We start from the raw sequence: 24,768 nt of genomic DNA on the forward strand, positions 1-24,768 counted from the left end.
AGACACAAAAATTAGCAGCAGGGGTGTTGGGTTTTTTTAAGTATATCAGAAGCAGGGAGCCTGCCAACCAATCAGTAGGGCCACTGGATGACCAAGGTGCTAAAAAAGCACTCAAGACAGACAAGACTCTTGCAGAGAAGCTAAATGAATTCTTTGCGTTGGTCTTCACATCCTCTTCAGTGAGGGAGATTCTCATACCTGAGCAACTCATTTTGGGTGACAAATCTGAAGAGTTGTTTTAGACTGAGGTGCCAATAGAGGAGGTTTTGGAATAAATTGATAAATTAAACAGTAATATGTCACCAAGAGCAGATGGTGTGCACCCAGGAATTCTGAAGGAATTGGCTGCTGTTATTGCAAAGCCATTGGCCATTATCTCTGAAAACTTGTGGTGACTGGGGGAGGTCCGAGATGATTAGAAAAAGGCAAATATGGTGCCAATCTTTAAAAAAGGGAAGAAGGAGAACCTGGGGAACTACAGACCAGTGAGCCTCACCTGAGTCCCTGGAAAAATCATGGAGCAGGTCCTCAAGGAAACCATTTTGAAGCACTTGGAGGAGAGGAAGGTGATCAGGAACAGTCAACATGGATTCACCAAGGGCAAGTCATTCCTGACCAATCTGATTGCCTTCTATGATGAGATAACTGGCTCTGTGGATATGGGGAATTCAGTGGACGTGATACATCTTGACTTTAGCAAAGCTTTTGATATGGTCTCCCACAGTATTCTTGCCAGCAAGTTAAAAAAGGTATGGATTGGATGAATGGACTATAAGGTGGATAGAAACCTGGCTAGATTGTCGGGCACAATGGGTAGTGATCAATGGCTTGATGTCTAGTTGGCAGCTGGTATCAAGCACAGTGCCCCAGGGGTCAGTCCTGGGGCCGGTTTTGTTCAATAACTTTGTTAATGATCTAGATGATGGGATAGATTGCACCTTCAGCAAATTCATGGATGACACTAAGCTAAGGGGAGAGGTAGATATGCTGGAGGGTAGGGATAGGGTCCAGAGTGACCTAGACAAATTGGAGGATTCTGATGAGGTTCAACAAGGACAAGTGCAGAGTCCTGCACTTAGGAAAGAAGAATCCCATGCACCGCTACAGGCTGGGGACCGACTGGCTAAACTGCAGTTCTGCAGAAAAAGGACCTGGGGATTACAGTGGATAAGAAGCTGGATATGAGTCAGCAGTGTGCCCTTGTTGTCAAGAAGACTAACAGCATATTGGGCTGCATTAGTAAAAGCACTGCCAGTGGACTGAGGGAAGCGATTATTCCCTTCTATTCGGCACTGTGTCCAGTTTTGGGCCTCCCACTACAGAAAGGATGTGGACAAATGGAAGAGAGTCCAGCAGAGGGTAACAAAAATGATCAGTGGGCTGGAGCACATAACTTACAAGGAGAGGCTGAGGGAACTGGTCTTGTTTAGTCTGCAGAAGAGAAGAGTGAGAGGGGATTTGATAGCAACCTTCAACTACCTGAAGGGGGTTTCCAAAATGGATGGAGCTCAGCTGTTCTCAGTGGTGGCAGATGACAGAATAAGGAGCAGTGGTCTCAAGTTGCAGTGGGGGAGGTCTAGGTTGAATATTAGGAAACACTATTTCACTAAGAGAGTGGAGAAGCACTGGAATGGGTTATCTGGGACGTGGGGGGGGGGGGAAATCTCCATCCTTAGAGGTTTTTAAGGCCTGGCTTGACAAAGCCCTGGCTGGGATGATTTAGTTGGTGTTGGTACTAAGTTGAGCAGGGGGTTGGACTAGATGACCTACTGAGGTCTCTTCCAACCCTAAACTTCTATGATTCTATGAACAGCTTCCATAAGAGGAGAGATTAAAAAGACTGGGACCGTTCAGCTTAGACAAGAGAGGACTAAGAAGGACAGAAGGTATGATAGAGGTCTATAAAATCATGAATGGTGTAGAGAAAGTGAAAGGGAAAGTATTATTTATCCCTTCACATAATACGAGAACCAGGGGTCACCCAATTAAATTAATAGGCAACAGATTTAAAAGAAACAAATGGAAGTACTTCTTCACACAACACACAGTCAACCTGTGGAACCCATCGCCAGGGCATGTTGTGAAGGTCAAAAGTATAACTGAGTTCAAAAAAGAATGAGATGGAAGCCTAGGAACTCTTGAGACCCAGCCTGGTGTCAGTTTTCCTTCCACACATCTCTCCCCTCACCCCCAGCCTATCCTACCCCATCAGGAAAACGAAATCTCTTTTCTCAAAGCCCCTTCCTGAGCCCAACTGACATATTGCCAAGTGGCTTTTGTTACAGGGCCTAGGCATGAAGTCTTCCATTTGCCTTCTGCTGCTTTCTGCCAGTGGGCCAGTCAGGACATCTAGGAAAATGCCCCTGTAATTGTTCCATTGTTTGACAGTTAGACTTGTTCACAGTCTTAATGGCTTACCATTACAAGTCTCCCAAGTGTGGGAGTGTGCTAAAATTGTCTGCACAATCTCTGAAATCCTATATATACACACCATATTTTAGATTTAGATACAGATTCATCACTGGGCATCCCTGTATTTGTCACACAGGGCCAAGCCCTCATCTGGAGAAAGTCAGTGTATCCCTACAGAAGCCAGTGGAGCTATGCAGCCAGCTGAAGACCTGACCCATAATGTCTCAGATTATGTTTATCCTAGGTACAGTAACAGAGTTAGTTGGGTATAACAGTTCTCACATAACTAAAATAAGCATATTTGTAATAAATCATGAAATTCTAAAACCCAGCCTCACAAACACATATGTAGTCCAATTGAGTTTGTGTTGGCATGGCAATCATTACAAAGGAACTGTGAGCAGGTTGCCTCTATGGTACCCCTTTATAGCACATCAAGATTCCTCCCAAGGTGTCAAGGTTCCTCCCTCACTCTGAACGCTAGGGTATAGATATGGGGACCTGCATGAAAACCTCCTAAGCTTATCTTTACCAGCTTAGGTCAAAAACTTCCCGAAGGTACAAAGTATTTCACCCGTTGTCCTTGGATTGGCCGCCACCACCACCAAACAAATACTGGTTACTGGGGAAGAGCTGTTTGGAAACGTCTTTCCCCCCAAAATACTTCCCAAAACCTTGCACCCCACTTCCTGGACAAGGTTTGGTAAAAAGCCTCACCAATTTGCCTTGGTGACTACAGACCCAGACCCTTGGATCTTAAGAACAATGAACAATCCTCCCAACACTTGCACCCCCCCCTTTCCTGGGAAATGTTGGATAAAAAGCCTCACCAATTTGCATAGGTGACCACAGACCCAAACCCTTGGATCTGAGAACAATGAAAAAGCATTCAGTTTTCTTACAAGAAGACTTTTAATAGAAACAGGAGTAAATAGAAGTAAAGAAATCCCCTCTGTAAAATCAGGATGGTAGATACCTTACAGGGTAATTAGATTCAAAACATAGAGAATCCCTCTAGGCAAAACCTTAAGTTACAAAAAAGATACACAGACAGAAATAGTTATTCTGTTCAGCACAGTTCTTTTCTCAGCCATTTAAAGAAATCATAATCTAACACATACATAGCGAGATTACTTACTAAAAGTTCTAAGACTCCATTCCTGGTCTATCCCCAGCAAAAGCAGCATATAGACAGACAGAGACCCTTTGTTTCTCTCCCTCCTCCCAACTTTTGAAAGTATCTTGTCTCCTCATTGGTCATTTTGGTCAGGTGCCAGCGAGGTTACCTTTAGCTTCTTAACCCTTTACAGGTGAGAGGAGTTTTCCTCTGGCCAGGAGGGATTTTAAAGGGGTTTACCCTTCCCTTTATATTTATGACACAAGGTTTATTGGTTGACCCTGTTTTGTGTTGTAGTGTTTTTTTGTTCTGGATTTTTTTCTGGACCTTAACACCCCAAAATGGGTAGGACTGAAGTGTGCATTGGTCTTTTCAGGGCTTGTCTCCAAACAGTCCATACTTCTCTTGATCCCTCCAGGTCTGGCTCTCCTTTCTAGCAGTGGCTCCTCTGGCTGACAAGCTGGCTCAGTGTCTGACCTACAACCAGGCTTCTCTCTCACCAAGAGAAGGAGAGTTCTGCTCTCCTTCCTGGTCAGCCCTGAACTGGTGTAGTCCTCTCCTTTTAACCCCCCTCTCCATGCCTGACATTTGCTGCAGGTATTGTGGGGCAGAGCCAGCTGGCTCCACAGGCTCTTCTTAACCCTCTCATTGCCAGTGTGGGGCTTATCCGCCCCTGTCATAATTATAAAGGGAAGGGTAACCACCTTTCTGTATACAGAACTATAAAATCCCTCCTGGCCAGAGGCAAAACCCTTTCACCTGCAAAGGGTTAAGAAGCTAAGATAACCTAGCTGGAACCTGACCAAAATGACCAGTGAGGAGACAAGATACTTTCAAAGCTGGAGTGGGAGGAAAACAAAGGGTTCTCTCTGTCTGTGTGATGCTTTTTCCAGGACCAGAGAAGGAATGCAGGTCAGAACTCCTGTAAAAAGTCAGTAAGCAATCTAGTTATATGTGAGTTAGATTCTGTTTTGTTTAAATGGCTGATAAAATAAATTGTGCTGAATGGAATATATATTCCTGTTTTTGTATCTTTTTGTAACTTAAGGTTACAATGACCAATGAGGAGACAAGATACTTCCAAAGCTGGAAGGGGGGGGGGGGCAAAGGGTCTGTCTGTCTGTGTGATGCTTTTGCTGGGAACAGAACAGGAATGTTTAAATGGCTGGTAAATAAGCTGTGCTGAATGGAATGTATATTCCTGTTCTTTGTGTCTTTTTGTAACTTAAGGTTTTGCCTAGAGGGATTCTCTATGTTTTGAATCTGATTACACTGTAAGGTATTTACCATCCTGATTTTACGGAGGTGATTCTTTTACTTTTTCTTTAATTAAAATTATTCTTTTAAGATCCTGATTGCTTTTTCATTGTTCTTAAGATCCAAGGGTTTGGGTCTGGGTTCACCAATGCAAATTGGTGAGGATTTTTATCAAGCCTTCCCCAGGAAAGGGGGTATAGGGTTTCAGGGGCATCTTTTGGGGGGAAGACGTCTCCAAGTGGGCTCTTTCCCTGTTCTTTGTTTAACACGCTTGGTGGTGGCAGCGTAGGGTTCAAGGACAAGGCAAAGTTTGTACCTTGAGGAAGTTTTTAATCTAAGCTGGTAAAAATAAGCTTAGGGGGTCTCCACATCTGTACCCTAGAGTTCAGAGTGGGGAAGGAACTTTGACAGCCCCATCATAGGAAGTTTTTGTAAATCTGCAAATATTAGCGGGACATGCTGACATGAGTAACTATTCAATAGCTCTTTATAGATTGGACCCTTTATAGATTAAATGCAGTTTATCACTTCCAGCTCTGTGTTGTCTAAAATTAGTTTTAGTGATTGGGCAGATATCCAGCTGTTGTAAATTGGTCTAACTCCAGTGAAACAGAATTATGTCGATATGCACCAGCTGAGAATCTGCCCATTGTGCCCATCTGACAATAATAATAAGCCACCACAGCACCTGAATTTCTAGACCGATGGTGGGTATCTATAGCCCGCGTGTAGTAGGTGACCAAGCAAAGAGTACTTTCAACCCCAAGAAGTCTAATAATAGCCTACTAATGATTCATACCCTGATGTGGCTTATTGCTACATTTCTCATTAATTTATCCTTTAAAAATCTTTTTTTTTTCTAAAATTGTTAGTGAGGAGAAGGATGAGACTTCCAATGTATCTATCACTAGGAGACATATTTCCTGGAGGAATAAGAGAAAAGAGGGACTAAAAGTCATTTAACTTCTATGTAGTCAGTTTCCCTACCTGAAAAAAATAGGTATAATCTGATTTGTCTTGAGACCTACATATGAAGAGTGCTACATAACAACTAGGCATTTTTGTTATTCTCTCTCCGTCTAGTCCTAGAAGCCTGGATACTATATCAACAGCAGTTAGTGATTCAGTCACCTTCAACACTGTCTATTACAAGAAACTCAATTTGGAGTACCAAACAGTTCCCAATACAACTGAAACTGGGGTGAGTGTCTAGAAGTCAGAGTAGCAGCCGTGTTAGTCTGTATTCGCAAAAAAAGAAAAGGAGTACTAGTAGCACCTTAGAGAATAACCAATTTATTTGAGCATAAGCTTTCGTGAGCTACAGCTCACTCCATCGGATGCATCCGATGGAGTGAGCTGTAGCTCACGAAAGCTTATGCTCAAATAAATTGGTTAGTCTCTAAGGTGCCACAAGTACTCCTTTTCTTTTTGTCTAGAAGTCCCCACTCTACTGTTGAAAGGTCAATTTGACCATTTGGCAGGAAAGAGTAATTTAAAATTATCACTTTCCCCCCTCTCTTCACTCCCTCTCTGTAAAATCCCAGCTGCCTTTCCTCATTCCCTCCCAGGCTGGTACTAACATTTTTGTCCCTCTCCCCATTAAATCTCCCTTTAGTATTTAATATAATGAGTTTAGAGATTATGGTTTTGTTTTTCAGTGATAAGGTCCCAGCTCTGCTCCACTGGGGGTTGCTGTGTGGGAAGAGCATTATCTAAAAGGACTTAGCAACCAATCAGAATATGCATTTGGACTATCAGTAACTGCAGACAAACTTTAATTCAACTTAGACAATGGAGGGAAAATAGCCTTACCGCTATACTTTAAATCCCACATAGGGGCCAAAGAAAAAGTATTCTCACTTTTTTCTTTTTAGCTCAATGTGCACATAATACTACCATTTATCATTTGACTACATACTAGCGAAGGAGCAGCTATTCCTACCTCTGAACCAGCACAATTGAAATAACACTCACAAAACAAACACAAAAGGTATTCCCTCTGCATCAGTGTAATGCAGCTGGTTTGGCAATGGAATGTATTTTTTTTTAAAGCTTACAACATTCTAGAGGTAGATTATGGCTCTACTGTTTGAAGATATATTTAATAAAACCCAAGGCTTTTTCAGTTTATCCTCTCTACGGATGTGTTTTGCTCTCATACTGCTTGTAGTTTGGGGCTGTAGTAATATATGGAAGCATGAATGATAATATTTTACATCAAGTGACACTGTAATAGCTGTGAGACTAATAAGTAACATTACTGCAGAGTGGTTCTTTCCTTTTAGTTCATAATAAAAACGGACATATTGTGAAAAAATAATTTGAACATTTAGGGGCAAATGAAAAGCATACTATCTGCGAACTCTGGTAAAAATGGGGCTTCATGAGCTGCCTGAATGCCTACAGTGACTAAATCAAAGCTGTATTCCAAATCCAAGACCTGTCATCTTGCACTGTCACTGTGATTAGAACACATAACAACTGCAGTACTCATGAAAGCACTTGGACCTACTGCGAGTTCGCATTAATCCCAGACAATGTTAAAGCTAGTTTACAGTGTTATGGATGCAGAAGCATAGCCACTTACATTTCATTTTCTGAAGCTGTTCCCTGGCACCACCATTGTGAGAAGCACACTCTTCCCACTTGGTAGTATTATTTGCCCAAATTAAAGGGCTTCTGGGTAAGCTAGTGAAACATACTGTAATTTTATCAAGAAATTTTTGAATTTCATGCCTTTGCTCTGCGGCTGCACATAATGTAAATCTGGATCAACCAGTCAGAACTACATCCCAAATGGTGTAAATTACACCATAGTTCAAAGCAAATTACAGAAAATGTAAGTGAATACCTAACAAATAAAAGCAAACCATAGGAACACATCAATGACACAAAAACATGAGTCTTCAAATGGCAGATTGAGTATGACCCAGCATTTACAAGAAGTGGAAGAACAGGAGGAGGAGGAGCTGATTAAAATAATTTTGAGTGTTTTGCATGCATGAAAACTTTCAGTCAGGTCATCGTGTCTCAAGAAACTATGAAAACAAAAATGTACATCCAATCTTTGTACTGCGAGTGTGTTCAATTTTGAGCTCTCAGATGAGGTAAATGTTTCCAGAAGGAACATAACAGGAATGGGCAAACAGTATGGGAAAGAGGGCCTTCAGGATCTTCTTCCCATTACAGACAGGGTGATGGGAAAGAGGTCGCAAGGTCTTTGGAGTCACAAAGATGTATGTCGTTTGGGGGACAGCTGGAAACACTTTAAACTAAATAGAGCCTGTTTTACATGAAATGTGCAGACTTTTTGCCTTGGTAGAAAATGCCAGATAACAAGTTTAGGATCATTCAGTACATAACATTTCTCCCACTTCCAGACCGGCCACATTCATCTTTAGGTTTCCATTTCTTCCTTACAGGCTGTCAACTAGAACTGGTTGAAAACTTTTCTAGAAAGCATTTTTTTCACTGAAACCAAAATGTTTTGTGGAAATATATATGTTTCCTGACACACTTTTTGTCAGGATTTTCCCAAGTCCAGGATGGATTCTGGGTGTAGGGGGAGCAGAGGAGGCCAGAGGAAGGAGAAAGACCCACAGAATAGACAATAACCTATTGGTTAGGAAGCTCACCTAGGCTGTGGGAGAGCCAGGTTCAAGTCCCTGCTCTGCCTGATTCAGATACATCTGGGAGGCAGGAAAGTATTACTATACCTAGGGCTGCCAGTTGTGGTTGGAGGTTTCATAACATTACGTAATCTTTAATTAAAGATTACTCTTTAATTCCTGGAGACTCCAGGACAATCCTGGAGGGTTGGCTGCCCTAACTATACCCAATTTACAAAAGAAGAATGGAGGTAAAGAGATGAGGTTGCTGAGTCAGGAAAGCACTTAAGCTTGTGTTTAACTTCAAGAACATGCTCAAGTCCCATTGAATTCAATTGAATTTTAAACACAGGCAAATAACTTGCCAAAGGTCACTCAGGATCTGCTGAATCCTAGTCCAGTGCCTTAACCACAAGGCCATTCTTCCTCTGCAGGGCAGTATGGCTGTGACATAGTAATTTCACAGATATGTGACATCTTGTAAGATTTACCTGGAAAGTGTGCAATATCACCGTTTTTACCCATTGAATAAACTGAGATACTGTAGTAAATCTCACAAGATCTTATACACGTTTCTGTCGTACATTTACAATTACTTTTTGTCACCACTTTATCTCTTGGATGACGTACGCAGGTTTAGCTGTCTTTCTGGAGTTAATGTTTGACAAAATATTTTATCGTAAAGTACTAGCTCTAAGGTAACAGTCATAAGCAAAACTATTACTTTGCTGAAGAGTTTCAAGGAAATGATGAAAGGGGAAAGGAAAGACATGGCAGAGATACTATCACACTATGTAGAAATATTTCACAGAAAGAGGAACGGGCAAGAGTGACAAATGGACACAGAGGATAACCCACCAAACATACTGTTCAGCCCTACTCTAGGCAGATACCTGATGCACTGTATTTACCTGTAACAAAGATTTAAAGCTTCTGTCTTTTTTTTTGTGGTTGCAGCACTCATATAGCTCATTGTGCCACAGAATTATTTTGAACTGAGCTGAGCTTGATAATGATCTTTGTTGAAATTCTGTCCCCATTGAAGTCATTCAGAATTCTGAAATGATTGAATCCCTCGAGAATATACTGTACTGATGATTGAGGCCCTGGCAAGTGGTGGACACAAAAGGTCCTCATAAAGAACATGACCCCTGAGTCAGTCCCTTGGCTCCTTACAGCACAGTTCCCTTAAAAGCCAAGGTGCTATTTGCTGCCACCTTCACACAACTACACAACTTCCCCTCCACAGGAGTAGATATTCAGCAGAAGTAAATGAGCAGAAGTTAACATTTCTTTGTGCAGAACTACTCAAACAGCACAGGGCAACCAAGAACCAGGTGAGGAGTATAACTGGGTGAAATTTTTCAGTCAAAAATCCAGTTCTAGAGCAACTAAAGCTATTCACAAATTCGCGTCAAATTAGGCAGATAGTTTCAGCTGAATAAAAAAAATAAGGAAAACAATTTCAAAAATATTGAAACAGTTTCAATTTTAAAAAGCAATCAAAATGACATTTGAAACATCATTCAATGCCAATTATTTTTTTTCCATTTCTTGCTGAAAGAAAAAACAAAATTCAGCTTTGGTTCAACAACTTGGGGCTTTTTTGGATTTTTTTAGTTCTGCTACTAAATGAAAATATCAATTGCTTGCTCAGCTATAGTTCTGAAGAAACTTGTGGCTCACACCCCACTTGCTGAGAACAGCAAAATCTCCTGTTGGAAAGTCCCAGTGGGAACCTGGGTAAAGGAAGGAAGGATCAGCTTGCTTGTTCCTCATGCTCCTGCTACTTCCAGCTTTACATTCACCCTCCTGCCCAGCATCCAAACTGGCAGCTTCCCATCCTCCTTCCACCCACACAGGTCTCAGTTAGAAGAGACCAGAGGGCTGCTTCCAGGTGTTTTGGAGCCGCAGATCACTGCTTCTGACATCTCCAAACTAAGCATTGTGCAAGCAGGGAGGAGAGGGGAAAGCCTTATCCTCCCCCATGCAAAGGTTTATGGGATTTGAGTCACCAAATGGTCTTTCTGCCATTTTGTGGGTCATAAATTAAAAGTTCTCCAGCTGAGTTCTATTGGCTGAGAAAAGTATTAACTTCTGCCAGACCATTATTCTACAGCATGCTACACTGACCCGCTGTTCCTTACCTGTACCCAAACACTAACCAACAGAGCTTCAGCCACGCACAGTTTCTATGGAAGAGGCTGTCAGGAGTTATTAAGACTTTTCTGACCCTTATTACTTACATTTGCTCAGTGCTGTGCCTCAAAGTAAAGGGTAAATGCACTGACACAACCACTAGGAGTAAGTATGAATGTAATTCAAACCAAAAAATCAGCAGAGTAAATATCTATTTGTTTGTCTTCTCGTTTATAGGAAGGCCTGTAACCTTTTTGTCATTTGTAGCCTTGCATGTCAAGTTAGAATAGAATCAGTTGTGACCGCAACTAAATGTCTTATCTTTCTCAGGCAAAAACATCGTTAACAGCAACAGTATGTGAATGTCAATATCCATTCTGTATGGAGATGAATCAGAAGAACCTCTCATCTCATCTGATCCTTGTGCAGAGCAATGCAGTTACTTTCCTCATATCTGTGTCTCCAAATGATCGTATATTCACACATCGCTGTATGATGTCAACTGTAATTCTTACTGATAATTGATATTTTTTAAAGAACAGTATGACCGCATTATAAATAACAGAGTCCTTATCACTTCCCATGAGTTCAGCCTGGCCATGGGCAGGCTGGACTTCAAGATATACATATAGACAATTATTACGCAGAGGGATTATAAACCCTGACAGACCCTCAATTAAAGCCATTCCACTGTGAGCCGCGGTGCTAAAACAACATCCTAAGATTTGCACAATAAAGGAATAATTATCCATTTACCTCTTACTGTAGAGTGTTGCCTACATTTGTTCCTAGTGTTTTATGGAATCTACTGTGGAATTATATACTGTGCTCATTTTAAAATATTGAAATAAGACTTGTCATGTAACCACAATGTTTTAGCAAAATGAAGTTACTTTAGGTAGCTGTGATTACAGCATAATCAGAGCCATTTAAAGTGATGCCAGATGGTTGTGTGCAACAACGCATTATTATGAGAAAACAAATGCTCTATTGTAAATAGCAAAAATAGTTTATAGTATGATCTAAAGTTCGTAACAGAAAGAAAGAGCATCCTCATTTGTCAGGATCCTGGTGAGACTAGCAGTCTTATGCAGCAACAACATTACAGGGATGAATAAATAGCCAAGAAATTTGGCTTGTATCGCATGGAAGCTTACAGATGGTGGATGAATTCATGTCTATCATGTTTTTTCCAATGCACTGACTTTTACATATTGCTGCCAGCTGGAACATAGTTTTGCAACTAGAATATAAATCACCTTCAATGTGTTCCCAGCATTTGAAATAAAAACAAATTTTGAAGCAGGTAGGGGAAGGTAATTCAGATGGAAGGAAATCTTATGGGACCTAAATTAAAACCCAATGGGCTGAATTGTTCATTGGTGAGTTACATGGCTTATAATATGGATAAGTTTAGCCCCATGTGTATTTGCCCCCCTTGAGTAAAGAAAAACATACAATGCAAAAGTTGATACACAAATGCTATCTAATCTAACAAATACCCTGCCATTTTATCAGTAAGGTAGTTTGGAAAAGCTTTTGCATTAAATGTATCCTCAGTAGAATATGAAACATCTCTCACATAAGATTAAACCATGAATAAAGTAAAGAGCATGAAGCACAAATGCATTATTAATGTTATGTGTTGATATGATGGAAGCATCCAGAGGCCTGGATCAGGACACCTGTGTGTTAGGATGATGTGCAAACACAAAGGTAGGCATGATCCCTGCTCTAATGGACTTACAAGGAAAAATGTATTTCTGTTTTTCAAAATGTATAAAAATAACATTTACTTTTTACTTGCAGACATGCATAACCAAGTCACCTGATCTTCCTAAATTTCAAGCTCTGTTTCTCTAAATCTCGTAGGTACTACTAAAAAGCAAATAATCCTGATAGTGAAGAAGTGGACAGTATAGCTGGGGAGAAAATCATTTCCCTTTCAAAGAGTTTTCAAAAAGTCTGATTTTATGATAGACTGAGCTGACTTCCCTGAGGAAATCTCAAGCATTGTTTATGAACAGATAATTCTATGCTTAAACCTATAAGACATTTTACAATAGCGATGGTCAAATATGATTTGGAAATCCACTGAACCACTTTGATCTATACTTACATTGTGCTTTGTGAGGTTGGAAATGTTAGTTGCTATTGCTTGTAGCCAGTCCATACAGTCTTCAGCAGAGAGAGACTGAATTATTCCACTGCAAACTCCATCCACAGCAATTATTTGGAATGCATTTTGCCTATAGACATTTCATAACAGATCAGGTCAGCAGAAAAAGTCATCTGTTCTAACATATCATCTTAACACCACATGTAGAAAAGCTTTTCTTTCAACCACAATGGTCCACTGCTGAACTCTCATCTTAGTTATCTCATTTTATATATATCTAACTTTAATTAAAATGAATATAATAACAGGTCAATCGAGATTATATTTAACTTTTATAGATGGCAGAGCTACAAAGATAAGAATGGTTGCTTGGAAATCTTGACCAACATTTTCAAACCTGACTATTTAAAGTTAAATTCCTAAATCTGTATTTAAGCAGTTGATTTAAGTTCTTAATATGGATTTAGAAGCCTAACTTTAGACACCCAGGTTTGAAAGTGTTGGCCCTTAGACTGAATGATCGCTCAGTTCTGGGAAATTTTATGATGCCTCTACATCAGTTATAGAACAATGTTTTCCCCTCAGAATTCCAGTTCATAGAGTCTCCTCAAAATACTTACCTGAATAGCCTCAGAAGCTAAATAAATGAGAATATCTGGTGCATTTTTAAAAACAATTCAATATTTATACAACTGTATTTGGGATTATTTGGAAGTTTAACAACTGTTATATGAAGTGAAAAAGTATAAGTGTAAGAAATTCATTATCAAACATTGAAAGCAAGGTTTCCTGAAATGTCATATAATAAAAATTTCATCCCTAAAAGTTTTGATTTTAAAGCCATTCTTTAAATGAAGTTAGCTTAGTGTCTAAATTGGTCTATGCTGGTTCCTATAAGTGATAGAGTTTTTGTTTTAAAATTATCCTGTTCTAAACTACTTATGAAAGGATTGGAGAATTCAAAATTGATCCACAATGATTTTTTTCATATTACCTTTCTGCAATATTTGAGCATAAACTAAATACAATGGAAGTCTATGAGATACTCATTGACATAAGTGACAGGTTTCAGAGTAACAGCCGTGTTAGTCTGTATTCTCAACAAGAAAAGGAGTACTTGTGGCACCTTAGAGACTAACCAATTTATTTGAGCATAAGCTTTCGTGAGCTACAGTTCACTTCATCGGATGCAACTGATGTAGCTCACGAAAGCTTATGCTCAAATAAATTGGTTAGTCTCTAAGGTGCCACAAGTCCTCCTTTTTATTGACATAAGTGGAAGCCTTCCAAGTAGCCTAATCTGGCCAGTTATATAATGTGTTGTCATGCATTACAGACTGATTTACTGCAGTTGAATGCCAGGCAATTACAAAGCAAGAAAGAACATTTGTATACTAAGTACAAAGGGACTTAATTTCTTCAGTAAAGAGCCTTTCTGGAATGCAGCCTATAGGAGGCTCCTGGGTCTCTGGTTTAACAGCCACCGAAGCCGAGCCTCATTTCATCTCCCAGAACAAGAAATTGCAAAGCACATGGAGACTATTGCATCCCAAACTTGGCATTCTGTGAGAACTCCATCCTTCAGCACTAAATTCATAGTTCAAAATTAGGCATGTGTCAGTCAGGTACTGTGAGAGTAGCTCATCCACAATCAGTCATCCTTAAGAGGAAGATTGGGTCTCACGTAATGAAATCAGTTGCTGACATCATAAAATATTTTGTAAAGATTCTTTCTACTTCTTAAAACTGCATTATAGTTCTGTGGAATGTCCAGCTGCTGTATATCTAGTACACGAGGGTTCTTTGTTTTAGTGAGTTAGTAACTCCCATATTCAGGGTGACTGTTGCCTTCATCCACATCTAAGAGCAGAGCCAGTCAAAGACATGCCTGTTTTCCCTTTAAATGCCCCCATCATAACCTCAAAGGCATGGAGTCTTTCTGAACCATCCAGAAAAAAAAAAGGATAGCAGTTCCTTGAAGGTTCTCTCCTCTTCCATTTAGGTTGGAAAAGGTGGGGATTAGGGTAAACTACTGGCTCCTGTGCATCCAGGGGACTGTATATAAGCCCTGTTCCTCCAGCCTGAGCCCCCTTCCCATGATTGGATTGTTCTGGTCAAAGACACATCTGTTTTCCCTGTAAATACCCCTTGTGAAAGTCAGGCCCTTACTTCACATAAACTCAACAGAGACCATGTTCAGGAAAACAGACTGATTCTCTGTTTAGAGCAGAGAATGTTTTCTTCAGGACTCCTGGCAAGCAGACAGTCCGAGTCCCTTCTTAGCAAGGTGAAAATAGAATTTTCCTATTTCTTCTTTGCAAGGAGGGAAAAGGCAAAGGATTTTTCATCCAAAACAGAGTCAAAGAGAAGTTCTGACTCTCTTTTAGGCATGGAAAAAATAATCGGAAATTCCTTCTTGACAAGGGGAAAAAGTCCCTTTTCAGCAGGATATTGGGATACACACACTCACTCACAAACACATGCATACACACGCATAAAAAGGTTGACCACCTGGTTTCAGGGAAGCCAGTTCTGACCCCTTTCTTATCATCAGGGAGTAAATGCAGCTTTTCCTAAGCCAAAAAAACCCCCAAAAACAAAAACAAAAAAAACCAAGGCCTTCTACTGGCTGAAGCTTAATGAGCATCAGATAAAGGACTCTCCTCCAGGCCTGGGGATGTTGAGATGATAACAATCTCTTCTTTAACCCCAGTGAAAAGTTGGAATCCCTTTGCTGTTCATATACATGATCACGTAGACACAAATAAATCAAACTCAGGGTTTGTGATATATAGAAGAAAAAACCTGATTTGAAATACCCTTTGGTTTGCACCATGTTTTTCTATTCTATGGTACAGAAAATATTTAAGAACATTGGTTCTGTCTGCCAGTTGATTTCTTGCTGAATTAGTTGCCTGAGTAGAATTTGAGTTCCTGGGCTTCTGCAGCATGAAATTCATGGAAGGTTTTAAATCAATAAGTCAAAAAGCATAAATCTGGCAGCATGTGGCTTTATTTTAAGGTTAAAGTATTAGTATGTTGCAAATGTTGCTCTTTGATTAGCTTATACTTTAATCCATGTTATCAAGGCTGTGTGCAAGAATTTGGGTAATCATAAATGTGAGCATGTGTATGAAACAGAATATTTCTGTACAGTAACATTTTTAAAAGGTGGTGTAAAAAAACCAAACAATTGAAAGCATATCAAAGTCTTTTTGAACACTGTCCTGAATTAACCTTCAAATTACTAGAAGGTTCCTCTCCAATACTGTGCATAAAGTGGTCCATTACAAGTAGATAAGTGATGATGATGATGATAATGAATACAATAATGATACTTAGTTAATACTTATATATCATTCTATATTTTCAAAACACAAATATGAACTAATTGAGACATAAAAAGACATCATGTAATACAATTTGTTTAGTGAAAACAGGCTTTTAATTACTAATTAAATAATGTGCAATGAATCTATTTTTACTCAATATTGTTTTCAATATCCTCTCATTAATATTGCTTTCAATAGCTTCAGTGTTTTCAATCATTATTATGAATTTATCTGCATTCTTCTGATAACACTTTTGAGACACTATTGTATTCCAGAGTAATTTTCAGTAATCAGAAGGGCCAGAATCTGGCTTACCCAACACAACTAAAAGTTGTTTTTAAACAATTGTCCACCAAAACATAATTTTTTCTCATTGCCAGCTCAACTTTCTTCCATATAAATTGTGTTGGGTTAATTGTTCATGTTACATAGTTAATTGTTCATATTACATAGTTAATATAGGCGGATACAGGAGATTGTGCAATTATTCTAGGATGAAAACACATAACATTATTTTACTTTGACCTAGACATACTCATAAATTTCTTTTCTGGAAATCATGGGCTGGATTTAAATCTCAGATATATGGTTACTTTCTTAAAAGAAACTGCTATACCTAAGTATGAACTCCATAAGTCTATGCATGTTAGAACCAAAACAAATAGAATATAATTGTATTTTGTCAGTGTTCAAAATTAAACTTTAAGGCCCCAGATCCAACAACTAGTTACATGCGTGCTTAACTTTAACCATGTGAGTAGTCCTCACTGAAGTCAATTGCTTAGCCCTGGTCTACCTTGGGAGGGGAGGGGATCGATCTAAGTTACACAACTTCAGCGGTGAGTCAACTGCTGACGGTCCCCCATCGACTCTGCCTGCGCCTCTCGTGGCGCTGGAGTACAGGAGTCGACGGAAGAGCGCTCAGGGGTCAATTTATCATGTCTACGTTAGATGCGATAAATCGATCCCTGCTGGATCCATCACTGCCCACCGATCCAGCGGGTAGTGAAGACCATACCTTAAGTTGAGTTTACAGCAAAACAGTGTTCAAATTTGACCGAAGTAATGACATGCCTTCCATTTCCCCAGAGAAGTTTCCTGTCCCCATTTTATTCCCATTTTTAAAATTCTCTTTCTCTCTCAACATCCATCACTACCTAGTAATGAGTAGTCAGGGTATGATGTAGTCCTCATTCTTCCTACACCAAGCCGAAGAACAGTAAATGAAGCTGATGTCAGGAACAGAGGAGGTGAAATCAAACAGTTGGGTCAACTGAAACTGTTGGCAAATTCAGTTAAAATTTGGCAAATTGTTTCAGCCAAAAGCAAGCAAAAAAGGAAAAAAGAAAAAGCAATGGGGAAAAAATTTCCAAGAGAGTCAAAACATTTTGACATTTCAAAACAACACATTTCGATTTTTCATTTTGAAATGATGTTTTGTTTAAAAATGTGCCTACATTTAACACAAAATAAATAAATAAAAAAATAAAACCACCTGAAAACACAGGAAAATATTTTGTTTGACCCAAAACAACCTTTTTTTTCACATTTTTTTGGTTTAGCCAATGAACCAAAAAAAATATTTTTGCTCAGTTCTAGTCAGGAATACCAGCCAATCATGAAATCTACATGGTAACTGATTTGTTACTTTTTCCATCAGAGTTTTGTAGTTTAATTCCTGTGATTCCTAAATGCTTAAGAACAATTTTGTCTTAGTTGGTTGGAGGCACAGGTGGCAGACTGAAGTATGGACATGTACTGGGCAAGTGTGCATGTACACAGCTGCCTCTTAGTTACTTGAGTAAAACTCATACTGACACCTATTAGAAAATGTCTATTGCTGTATGTTGCTGGCAGAACTGAAAGCAATGATATCTAGGTGTTCAGACCATTAAAATGATGAGCTTATTAAGCTTGCTTTATAAGATTCCTGAACAAAAATCAACTTGAATGCAAAATATTTGGGAAGATTTTCAAGTATAACTATTATTTTTTTAACTTCCTTGCTGATGTCTATTAAAATTGGCTTGAGAGCCATGATCAACAGTAGAATGATTATTAAACTAAACCGAGACAAGTAGTCAGAGGACTGAACAATCAAGCAGCTCTATGGCCCATGACTATGGGGAAATATATATTTATCTTTTCAACTGAAGTGCTGATTTACTAAGTTACCATTAAGATTATATCTATCCACAAGCAAGACAAATTTCAAACATACATACTTATTTACCTGCACAAGTCTGATCCTGGGAGGTACTGGGAAAAACGGGAATGAAGGAGCGGGATTAATCGGAGATCACACCATCTCTTCTCCCACCTATGCCCTGGTGATGTTGGCCATGAGGAACATGATAGCGTATCCTGGAAGAAATTTTAAACACTTCTGATTTTTGGCCTTCATCATAATCATCTACCATAGAGAGAGACAGACTTTTTTCCTTCAAGTATTTGGTGCCTTGTTTTATGTAATAAAATCTTTCCTGAAAATTCTATTTGATCAGGTTTAGTAAGCTGTGGAGTGATCCCACGCTTCTTTTTTTTTCACTTTTGATTGCAAAACAAAAACTGAAACAAGTATGGTTGTAGGAACTGCGAACAACTGCCATCCCCTCAACCAATGCTCTATATTGTAAACTATAGAAATGAATATTACAAGCCTGGGGAAAACAAAAGAACAGAATCAAATGTTACTGAATCATGTTATTGCAATGAATAGCCAAGGAAGGTGTTCAAAATTCAAAGGTAAAGGACAATATTTTGAAGTGTTGAATATAAAAGTAGCTATTCAAAATGCCACAATTTAGGCTTATCATACGATATTTCATAAATATTTTGAAATTCTCATGTTTGACAACCTGCAATTGCTTTAGTACCAAATTGTAAAATGTCTTATATTTCAAGGGGTCACCATATTCCTCCCACTTATCATGTGTTATATTAATATGCAGCCAGGAACATATACATTAGATATTAGAGGAAAAAACATTTTAATTATAAGGGCAGTTAAGCTCTGTAATAGGCTTCCAAAGGAATGCATAGAATCCCTGAAGGGCCAAAATCCATTGCTGTGGATGAAAAATCTTTACCACAGTTTCTGTTCAGAACTTTTAATATAGGCCCGAAGTCCACAACTTGGCCTGGGGCATGAGGGCTAGCTAACAAAGAACAATACATGGCTAAGAGAAAGCTGGGGTAGACAGACAACCTTGTGTGTTTCAAGTCGATGAGCAGAGTCAGCATGACTCCAGAGGGTGAGCCGTAATTGGGTGTCCTTATCGCGAGTTACAAACACACAAAGCGCTGAGAAGGGTCTTAAAGTTAACTCCCTGGTGCAGGAAGAAGATAGTGGTACAATACCCCTCAGACACCAGAACAGAGTTTGGGAAGAGGCCTAACATGATTGACATTAGTAATGACACCCTCCCCTCACAGATGTATGCCAATCCTAGTCCATAGAAATGCAAGGGTAAAACTATAAACAATTGTTATTTTTAAATACTAATTACTGCTTTTTTGCTTTAAATCTCCAGGAATGTACCTGTTGATCAACCGTGAGAGCTGCTACCTCATTCCCCTGGACCCCAAAATTAGGATTTAACCTATATACTTTAATAGAGATAGTTTGAGGGTAATCACCTGTGTATCAGCAATATGTTAATCTAAACCATGGGTGGAGCCATTATGCAATCTTTTAGACCATTGTCTTATTGTGCTTATCTTGTCTTGCTGCTAGAACCTATCCAGGGGCTTGGGGACTCCCACCCCATCACTTCTCTCCGCCCAATGAGCATTCTATATAATCTATTGTAATCAATTGTTTTGCAGTGTCTCTGAGCCAAATAAGCAAAGTGACACTCCTCCAGCGCTGTGCGTAATAAACTCCTGTGCTTGACTCTACATGGTGTCCATTTCTGTTCCTTCAATCCCCATTATTGGAGGTTTTTAAGAACAGGTTGGACAAATACATGTCAGGCATGGTCTAAGTATACTTGGTCCTGCCCCAGTGCAGGGGGCTGGATTTGTTGACTTCTCAAGGTCCCTTGCAGACCTATATTTCTAGGATCGTATGGACATAATTAAAATGACATTAAAAGAAAGCAAAGAGAATATCTTCACAGTTTGCAATGTGTGTGCATGCACATGTGTACATGTGTTTTGCATATGCTCCCTTGACCTGCAGAATACAACACATTTTACTAGAACACCCCAAGGCAATTTTCTACAACAGTAATTTTACTGTCAAATTTTAGGTTTCTACTCTCTGTTCTTCAGTTGTTTCCAAAATGCTGAAGAATAGTTTTGGGGCATGCATTGTCTTTTTAATTAGTGCTTGTGCTGTGCCTAGCACAATGGGACATAAATCCCTGATTTGAGATTTTTAGGTGCCACTGTGATATTATTACTACCACGAATAATAATAATAATAATAATAAATAATTAATAACTTAATTATATTAACATTATAAATGGGAGACACATATTATTCCCCACTCCCTTCTTAGTCAAAAAAGGCAGAACTACTTACAGAAAACAAACAAATGAACAAAAACTACAACACCATTAAAGCTGAGAGAGGTGAAATTCAGACCCCAATGAAGTCAATGGCAAAATTCTTATTTAGTTCAGAGGGGCCAGGATTTCACCCCAGACCTGGTGAACATTTCAGAAAGTTATGAATGAAAAAGGGGTTATAATGGAAATACACAGACAAGATTAACAACAGCGATCACGTCCTAAAGCTATACTGTATCACATAATCACATACTATGTTTAACCTGTGCCTGAATGACGCAGGGGGCCTTGTTACCCCTACATATCACTGAGGAAATCACTGTCCGTTCTGTCTACCAAGAACCCAATATGCTTTAAGTTATACCTATGTATAATTTACTCAGGGAAAACAGCCTTTTAATTGCTAATTGCATAATGAATGTGTAATGAATCTACTTCTGCTTAATATTGTTTTCAATATGCTCTTATTAAATATAACATTTTCATTGTATTACTCTAGAGAGTTACACTCTGGTAATTATGAATGAGATATAATTCATACCATGGCATAGGGCCACAGAATGTAATACCAGGTGCATCAATGCCCCATTCTGTGTGTGTAACTCGCATGGAAAAATAGAGGTCTGTGTTGTGTACGCATGTATAGTGCCAATAGAATGGAAGGAGTTCATTTCTGAAAGAACCCCTATCATTATGCATATTCCATGCAGGCAGAAACTTGTGTTTTAAAAATGTAGCCAAGTCAAAAATATTTTTATCAGACCACAGCAGACCAAGAGATGCTTTTTCATTATGAAGTAGGGTCCTGGTCCCTGGGTTTTCCCTTCCACAGGGACCCCATCAATTTCTGTCACCTCCTTCCTAATGACAGGTTTCAGAGTAGCAGCCGTGTTAGTCTGTATCTGCAAAAAGAAAAGGAGTACTTGTGGCACCTTAGAGACTAACAAATTTATTTGAGCATAAGCTTTCGTGAGCTACAGCTCACTTCATCGGATGCATTCAGTGAAAAATACAGTGGGGAGATTTATATACACAGAGAACATGAAACTATCCATACACACTGTAAGGATAGTGATCAGGTAAGGTGAGCTATTACCAGCAGGAGAGCGGGGCAAAAAACCTTTTGTAGTGATAATCAAGGTGGGCCATTTCCAGCAGTTGACAAAAACATCTGAGGAACAGCTGGGGGGTGGGGTGGGGAATAAACATGGGGAAATAGTTTTACTTTGTGTAATGACCCATCCACTCCCAGTCTTTATTCAAGTCTAAGTTAATTGTATCCAGTTTGAAAATTAATTCCAATTCAGCACTCTCTCCTTGGAGTCTGTTTGTTAAGTTTTTTTGTTGAAGAATTGCCACTTTTAGGTCTGTAATCGAGTGACCAAAGAGATTGAAGTGTTTTCCGACTGGTTTTTGAATGTTAGAATTCTTGACGTCTGATTTGTGTCCATTTACTCTTTTACATAGAGACTGTCCAGATATAATTCATACCATGGCATAGGGCCACAGAATGTAATACCAGGTGCATCAATGCCCCATTCTGTGTGCGTAACTCGCACACAGGCCTAGGTGAACAGAACTCCAGGCTGGCAGCAGGCTGAGCGGGCCGGCGGTGTAAGATCAACATTTTAATTTAATTTTAAATGAAGCTTCTTAAACATTTTAAAAACCTTGTTTACTTTACGTACGACAATAGTGTACTTATATAATATATAGACTTATAGCGAGAGACCTTCTAAAAAACGTTAAAATGTATTACTGGCACGTGAAACCTTAAATTAAAGTGAATAAATGAAGACTCATCACACCACTTCTGAGAGGCTGCCGACCCCTGCTCTAGTATCTCCTCTGGACTCAGGGACTCAGTTCGTAACCACTTTCGTGAAAGATGGATGAGGTCATATAATTGGGACTGCGGGGTTTTGTTCTCCTGGTACCTCCACTCATGATATCACTGGGCCCGCACTGCGGTTGTTACCCCAGATCTGGCCACGATCTTTGCTTTCAGTTGGAGGTAGTCTGCCACAGACTCTTCAGGCAAATCATAGTAGGCCTTCTGGGCCTCCCCACACAGGAATGGAGCGAGGATGCCAGACCACTGTTCTTGGGGCCAAGCCTCCCGCAGGGCTGTTCTCTCAAAGGCCAGGAGGTACGCCTCTACATCATCATTTCACGTCATTTTCTGCAGCCAGTTGCTGGCCCAAATCATCTGCGTCACATCACAGACACGGTTCAGCTCTGTAAGGGCAGTTTACCAGTTCCTGCAACATAGCCCGGTCTTGAGCAGCCTGGTCCATCAGTAGGTGATTAGTCTCTTGCTACAGCCTCACTGCCTCCTGTTGAACGGCTGCCTGGACACGGGTAGCCTCCTGCTGGGCAGCCATGGCTTGCATCAATGTCCGTCCCTCAGAGATTCACAGCGGCCCTCAGTTTGGCCACTTTTGCTAGCGGCTCAAACCTGCCATTCACTCAGCTAACCTCATCACTGGCCAGCATGAGGAAAAGGAAGGAGAACAATCCCCACAGTCTCTGCTGGTTCACTTAGTGGGTGGGGGGCCGGCCAGGGACCTTCCCCTTAGGTGGGATGCCAAGTCCAGGTCAACTCCTCCTGTATCCAATAGGGAGTTGGGGGGATGCGGGGAACCCGGGCCCGCACTCTACTCCGGATTCCAGCCCACAGCTGTCTACAGAGTTTCGTGTAACACCTGTGTGACAGCTATAACTCCCTGGGCTACTTCTCCATGGCCTCCTCCCAACACCTTCTGTATCCTCACCACAGGACCTTCCTCCTGATGCCAGATAGCATTTGTACTCCTCAGTCCGCCAGCAGCATGCCTTCTCACTCTCAGCTCCTTGTGCGCCCCTCACTGACTAAAGTGAGGTCCTTTTTAAACCAGGTGCCCTGATTAGCCTGCCTGTCTTAATTTATTCTAGCAGCTTCTTAATTGGCTCCAGGTGTCCTAATTAGCCTGTCTGACTTCATTGGTTCCAGCATGTTCCTGATTGTTCCAGAACTGCCCCTGTTACCTTACCCAGGGAAAAGGGACCTGCTTAACTTGGGACTAATATATCTGTCTTCTATCACTCTCCTGTAGCCATCTGGCCCGACCCTGTCACAATATGCCCTGCCCTTTAAACTAGGTCAGTTTTTTAACCAGTGTAGCCTTCTTCCTCGATTTTGGGGTTGTTGCTTTATATGCATCTCCTAAGGTGTTCTTAAATGATTCCCAATTATCATACAAATTTTTGTGATTAAGTTATCTCTCTCAGATGATTTGGCTCATAATTGTTTTCAGTTTTGTGAAATTGGGCCTATTAAAGCACAAAGTATTTTATATATATTGTTTGCACACTATAAATGTGTTCAAGTCATGATCACATGAACCTAAGCAATCATTAATCTTTCAGTTCTGTGATCAGTTTCTCTTTATCTGTTGAGACAAAGACTAATAAAGAATTCCTCTGAGTTGGTTGTAACACTTCTTGAGTTAGAAAATTGTCATGTATAATGTTTAAAAATTACAAGGATCTTTTAGTACTGGTAGCATGAAACCTCCTACATACGTCACTCAAACTGAAGTAACCCATGATCATTTAGCTTTGTTTTTCTCTACAAATTCCAGATAGGTGTATAAGAAGTGGTCATCCTGTTCTCTAGTGAAGTTTGGTAATCTGTAGCAGACAAAAACTTATACCCTCCTCATGTGCTTTACCTATTAGAATATTGATCCATAAGCATTAAAAATAATTTTCTTCTGAATTATGAGTGACTTGGGAACAGGTAATACCATTTTTACATAGAGTGCCACTCCCCATCCTCTTTTAACCATTTGATCCTTCCTAAATAGGTTGCAACCATTGATTTTAATATTCCAGTAATGTGAATCATCCCACCAGGTTTCAGTAATACCAATTAGAGAGAATTTCTAATTCTAATTCCTCATTTGTTACCCAGGATCTTAGCACTGGTGTGAAGCCAATTAAAGAATTTCTTCTCTTCATATCCTTTGGTTCTGTAATAAATTTTGTTCTCAACATAGATTTCCACCACAACTTCAAGAACCATCACCTGTTCATTAAACTCTCTCTGAAACACTTCCACACTAACATCAACTTCCTGGACACCGCTATCAGCTGCAACAATGGAACCCTACAGACAACTATATACAAGAACCTCTGGATCACCACACCTTCCTTCAGAGATTCAGCAACCACCCCAAATACCACCCCAAATACACCAATAAATGTGTTATCTATAGCCAGGCACTC

General features: G+C 39.8%; 1 protein-coding gene across 19 annotated transcripts in view; it reads right to left on the minus strand.

The window, feature by feature from the left end:
* The window catches only part of SNTG1 (syntrophin gamma 1), a 526,846-nt gene that overhangs the window by 138,501 nt on the left and 363,577 nt on the right, over nt 1-24,768 (minus strand). For 16 of the 19 annotated variants that reach the window (XM_073331218.1, XM_073331217.1, XM_073331225.1 and 13 more), the window contains 3 exons: nt 21,273-21,401; nt 18,218-18,348; nt 12,653-12,782 (listed from right to left, as the gene is read on the minus strand). The exons of 1 other annotated variant lie outside the window; for it this stretch is intronic. In XM_073331218.1, the coding sequence (XP_073187319.1) occupies nt 12,653-12,782; nt 18,218-18,348; nt 21,273-21,401 (390 nt within the window). The remainder of the gene's footprint in view (nt 1-12,652; nt 12,783-18,217; nt 18,349-21,272; nt 21,402-24,768) is intronic. 2 more of the 19 variants (XM_073331224.1, XM_073331227.1) reach the window with 2 other exon arrangements.

The sequence above is a fragment of the Lepidochelys kempii genome, chromosome 2 (assembly GCF_965140265.1).
Source record: "Lepidochelys kempii isolate rLepKem1 chromosome 2, rLepKem1.hap2, whole genome shotgun sequence".
Lineage (NCBI taxonomy): Eukaryota > Metazoa > Chordata > Testudines > Cheloniidae > Lepidochelys > Lepidochelys kempii.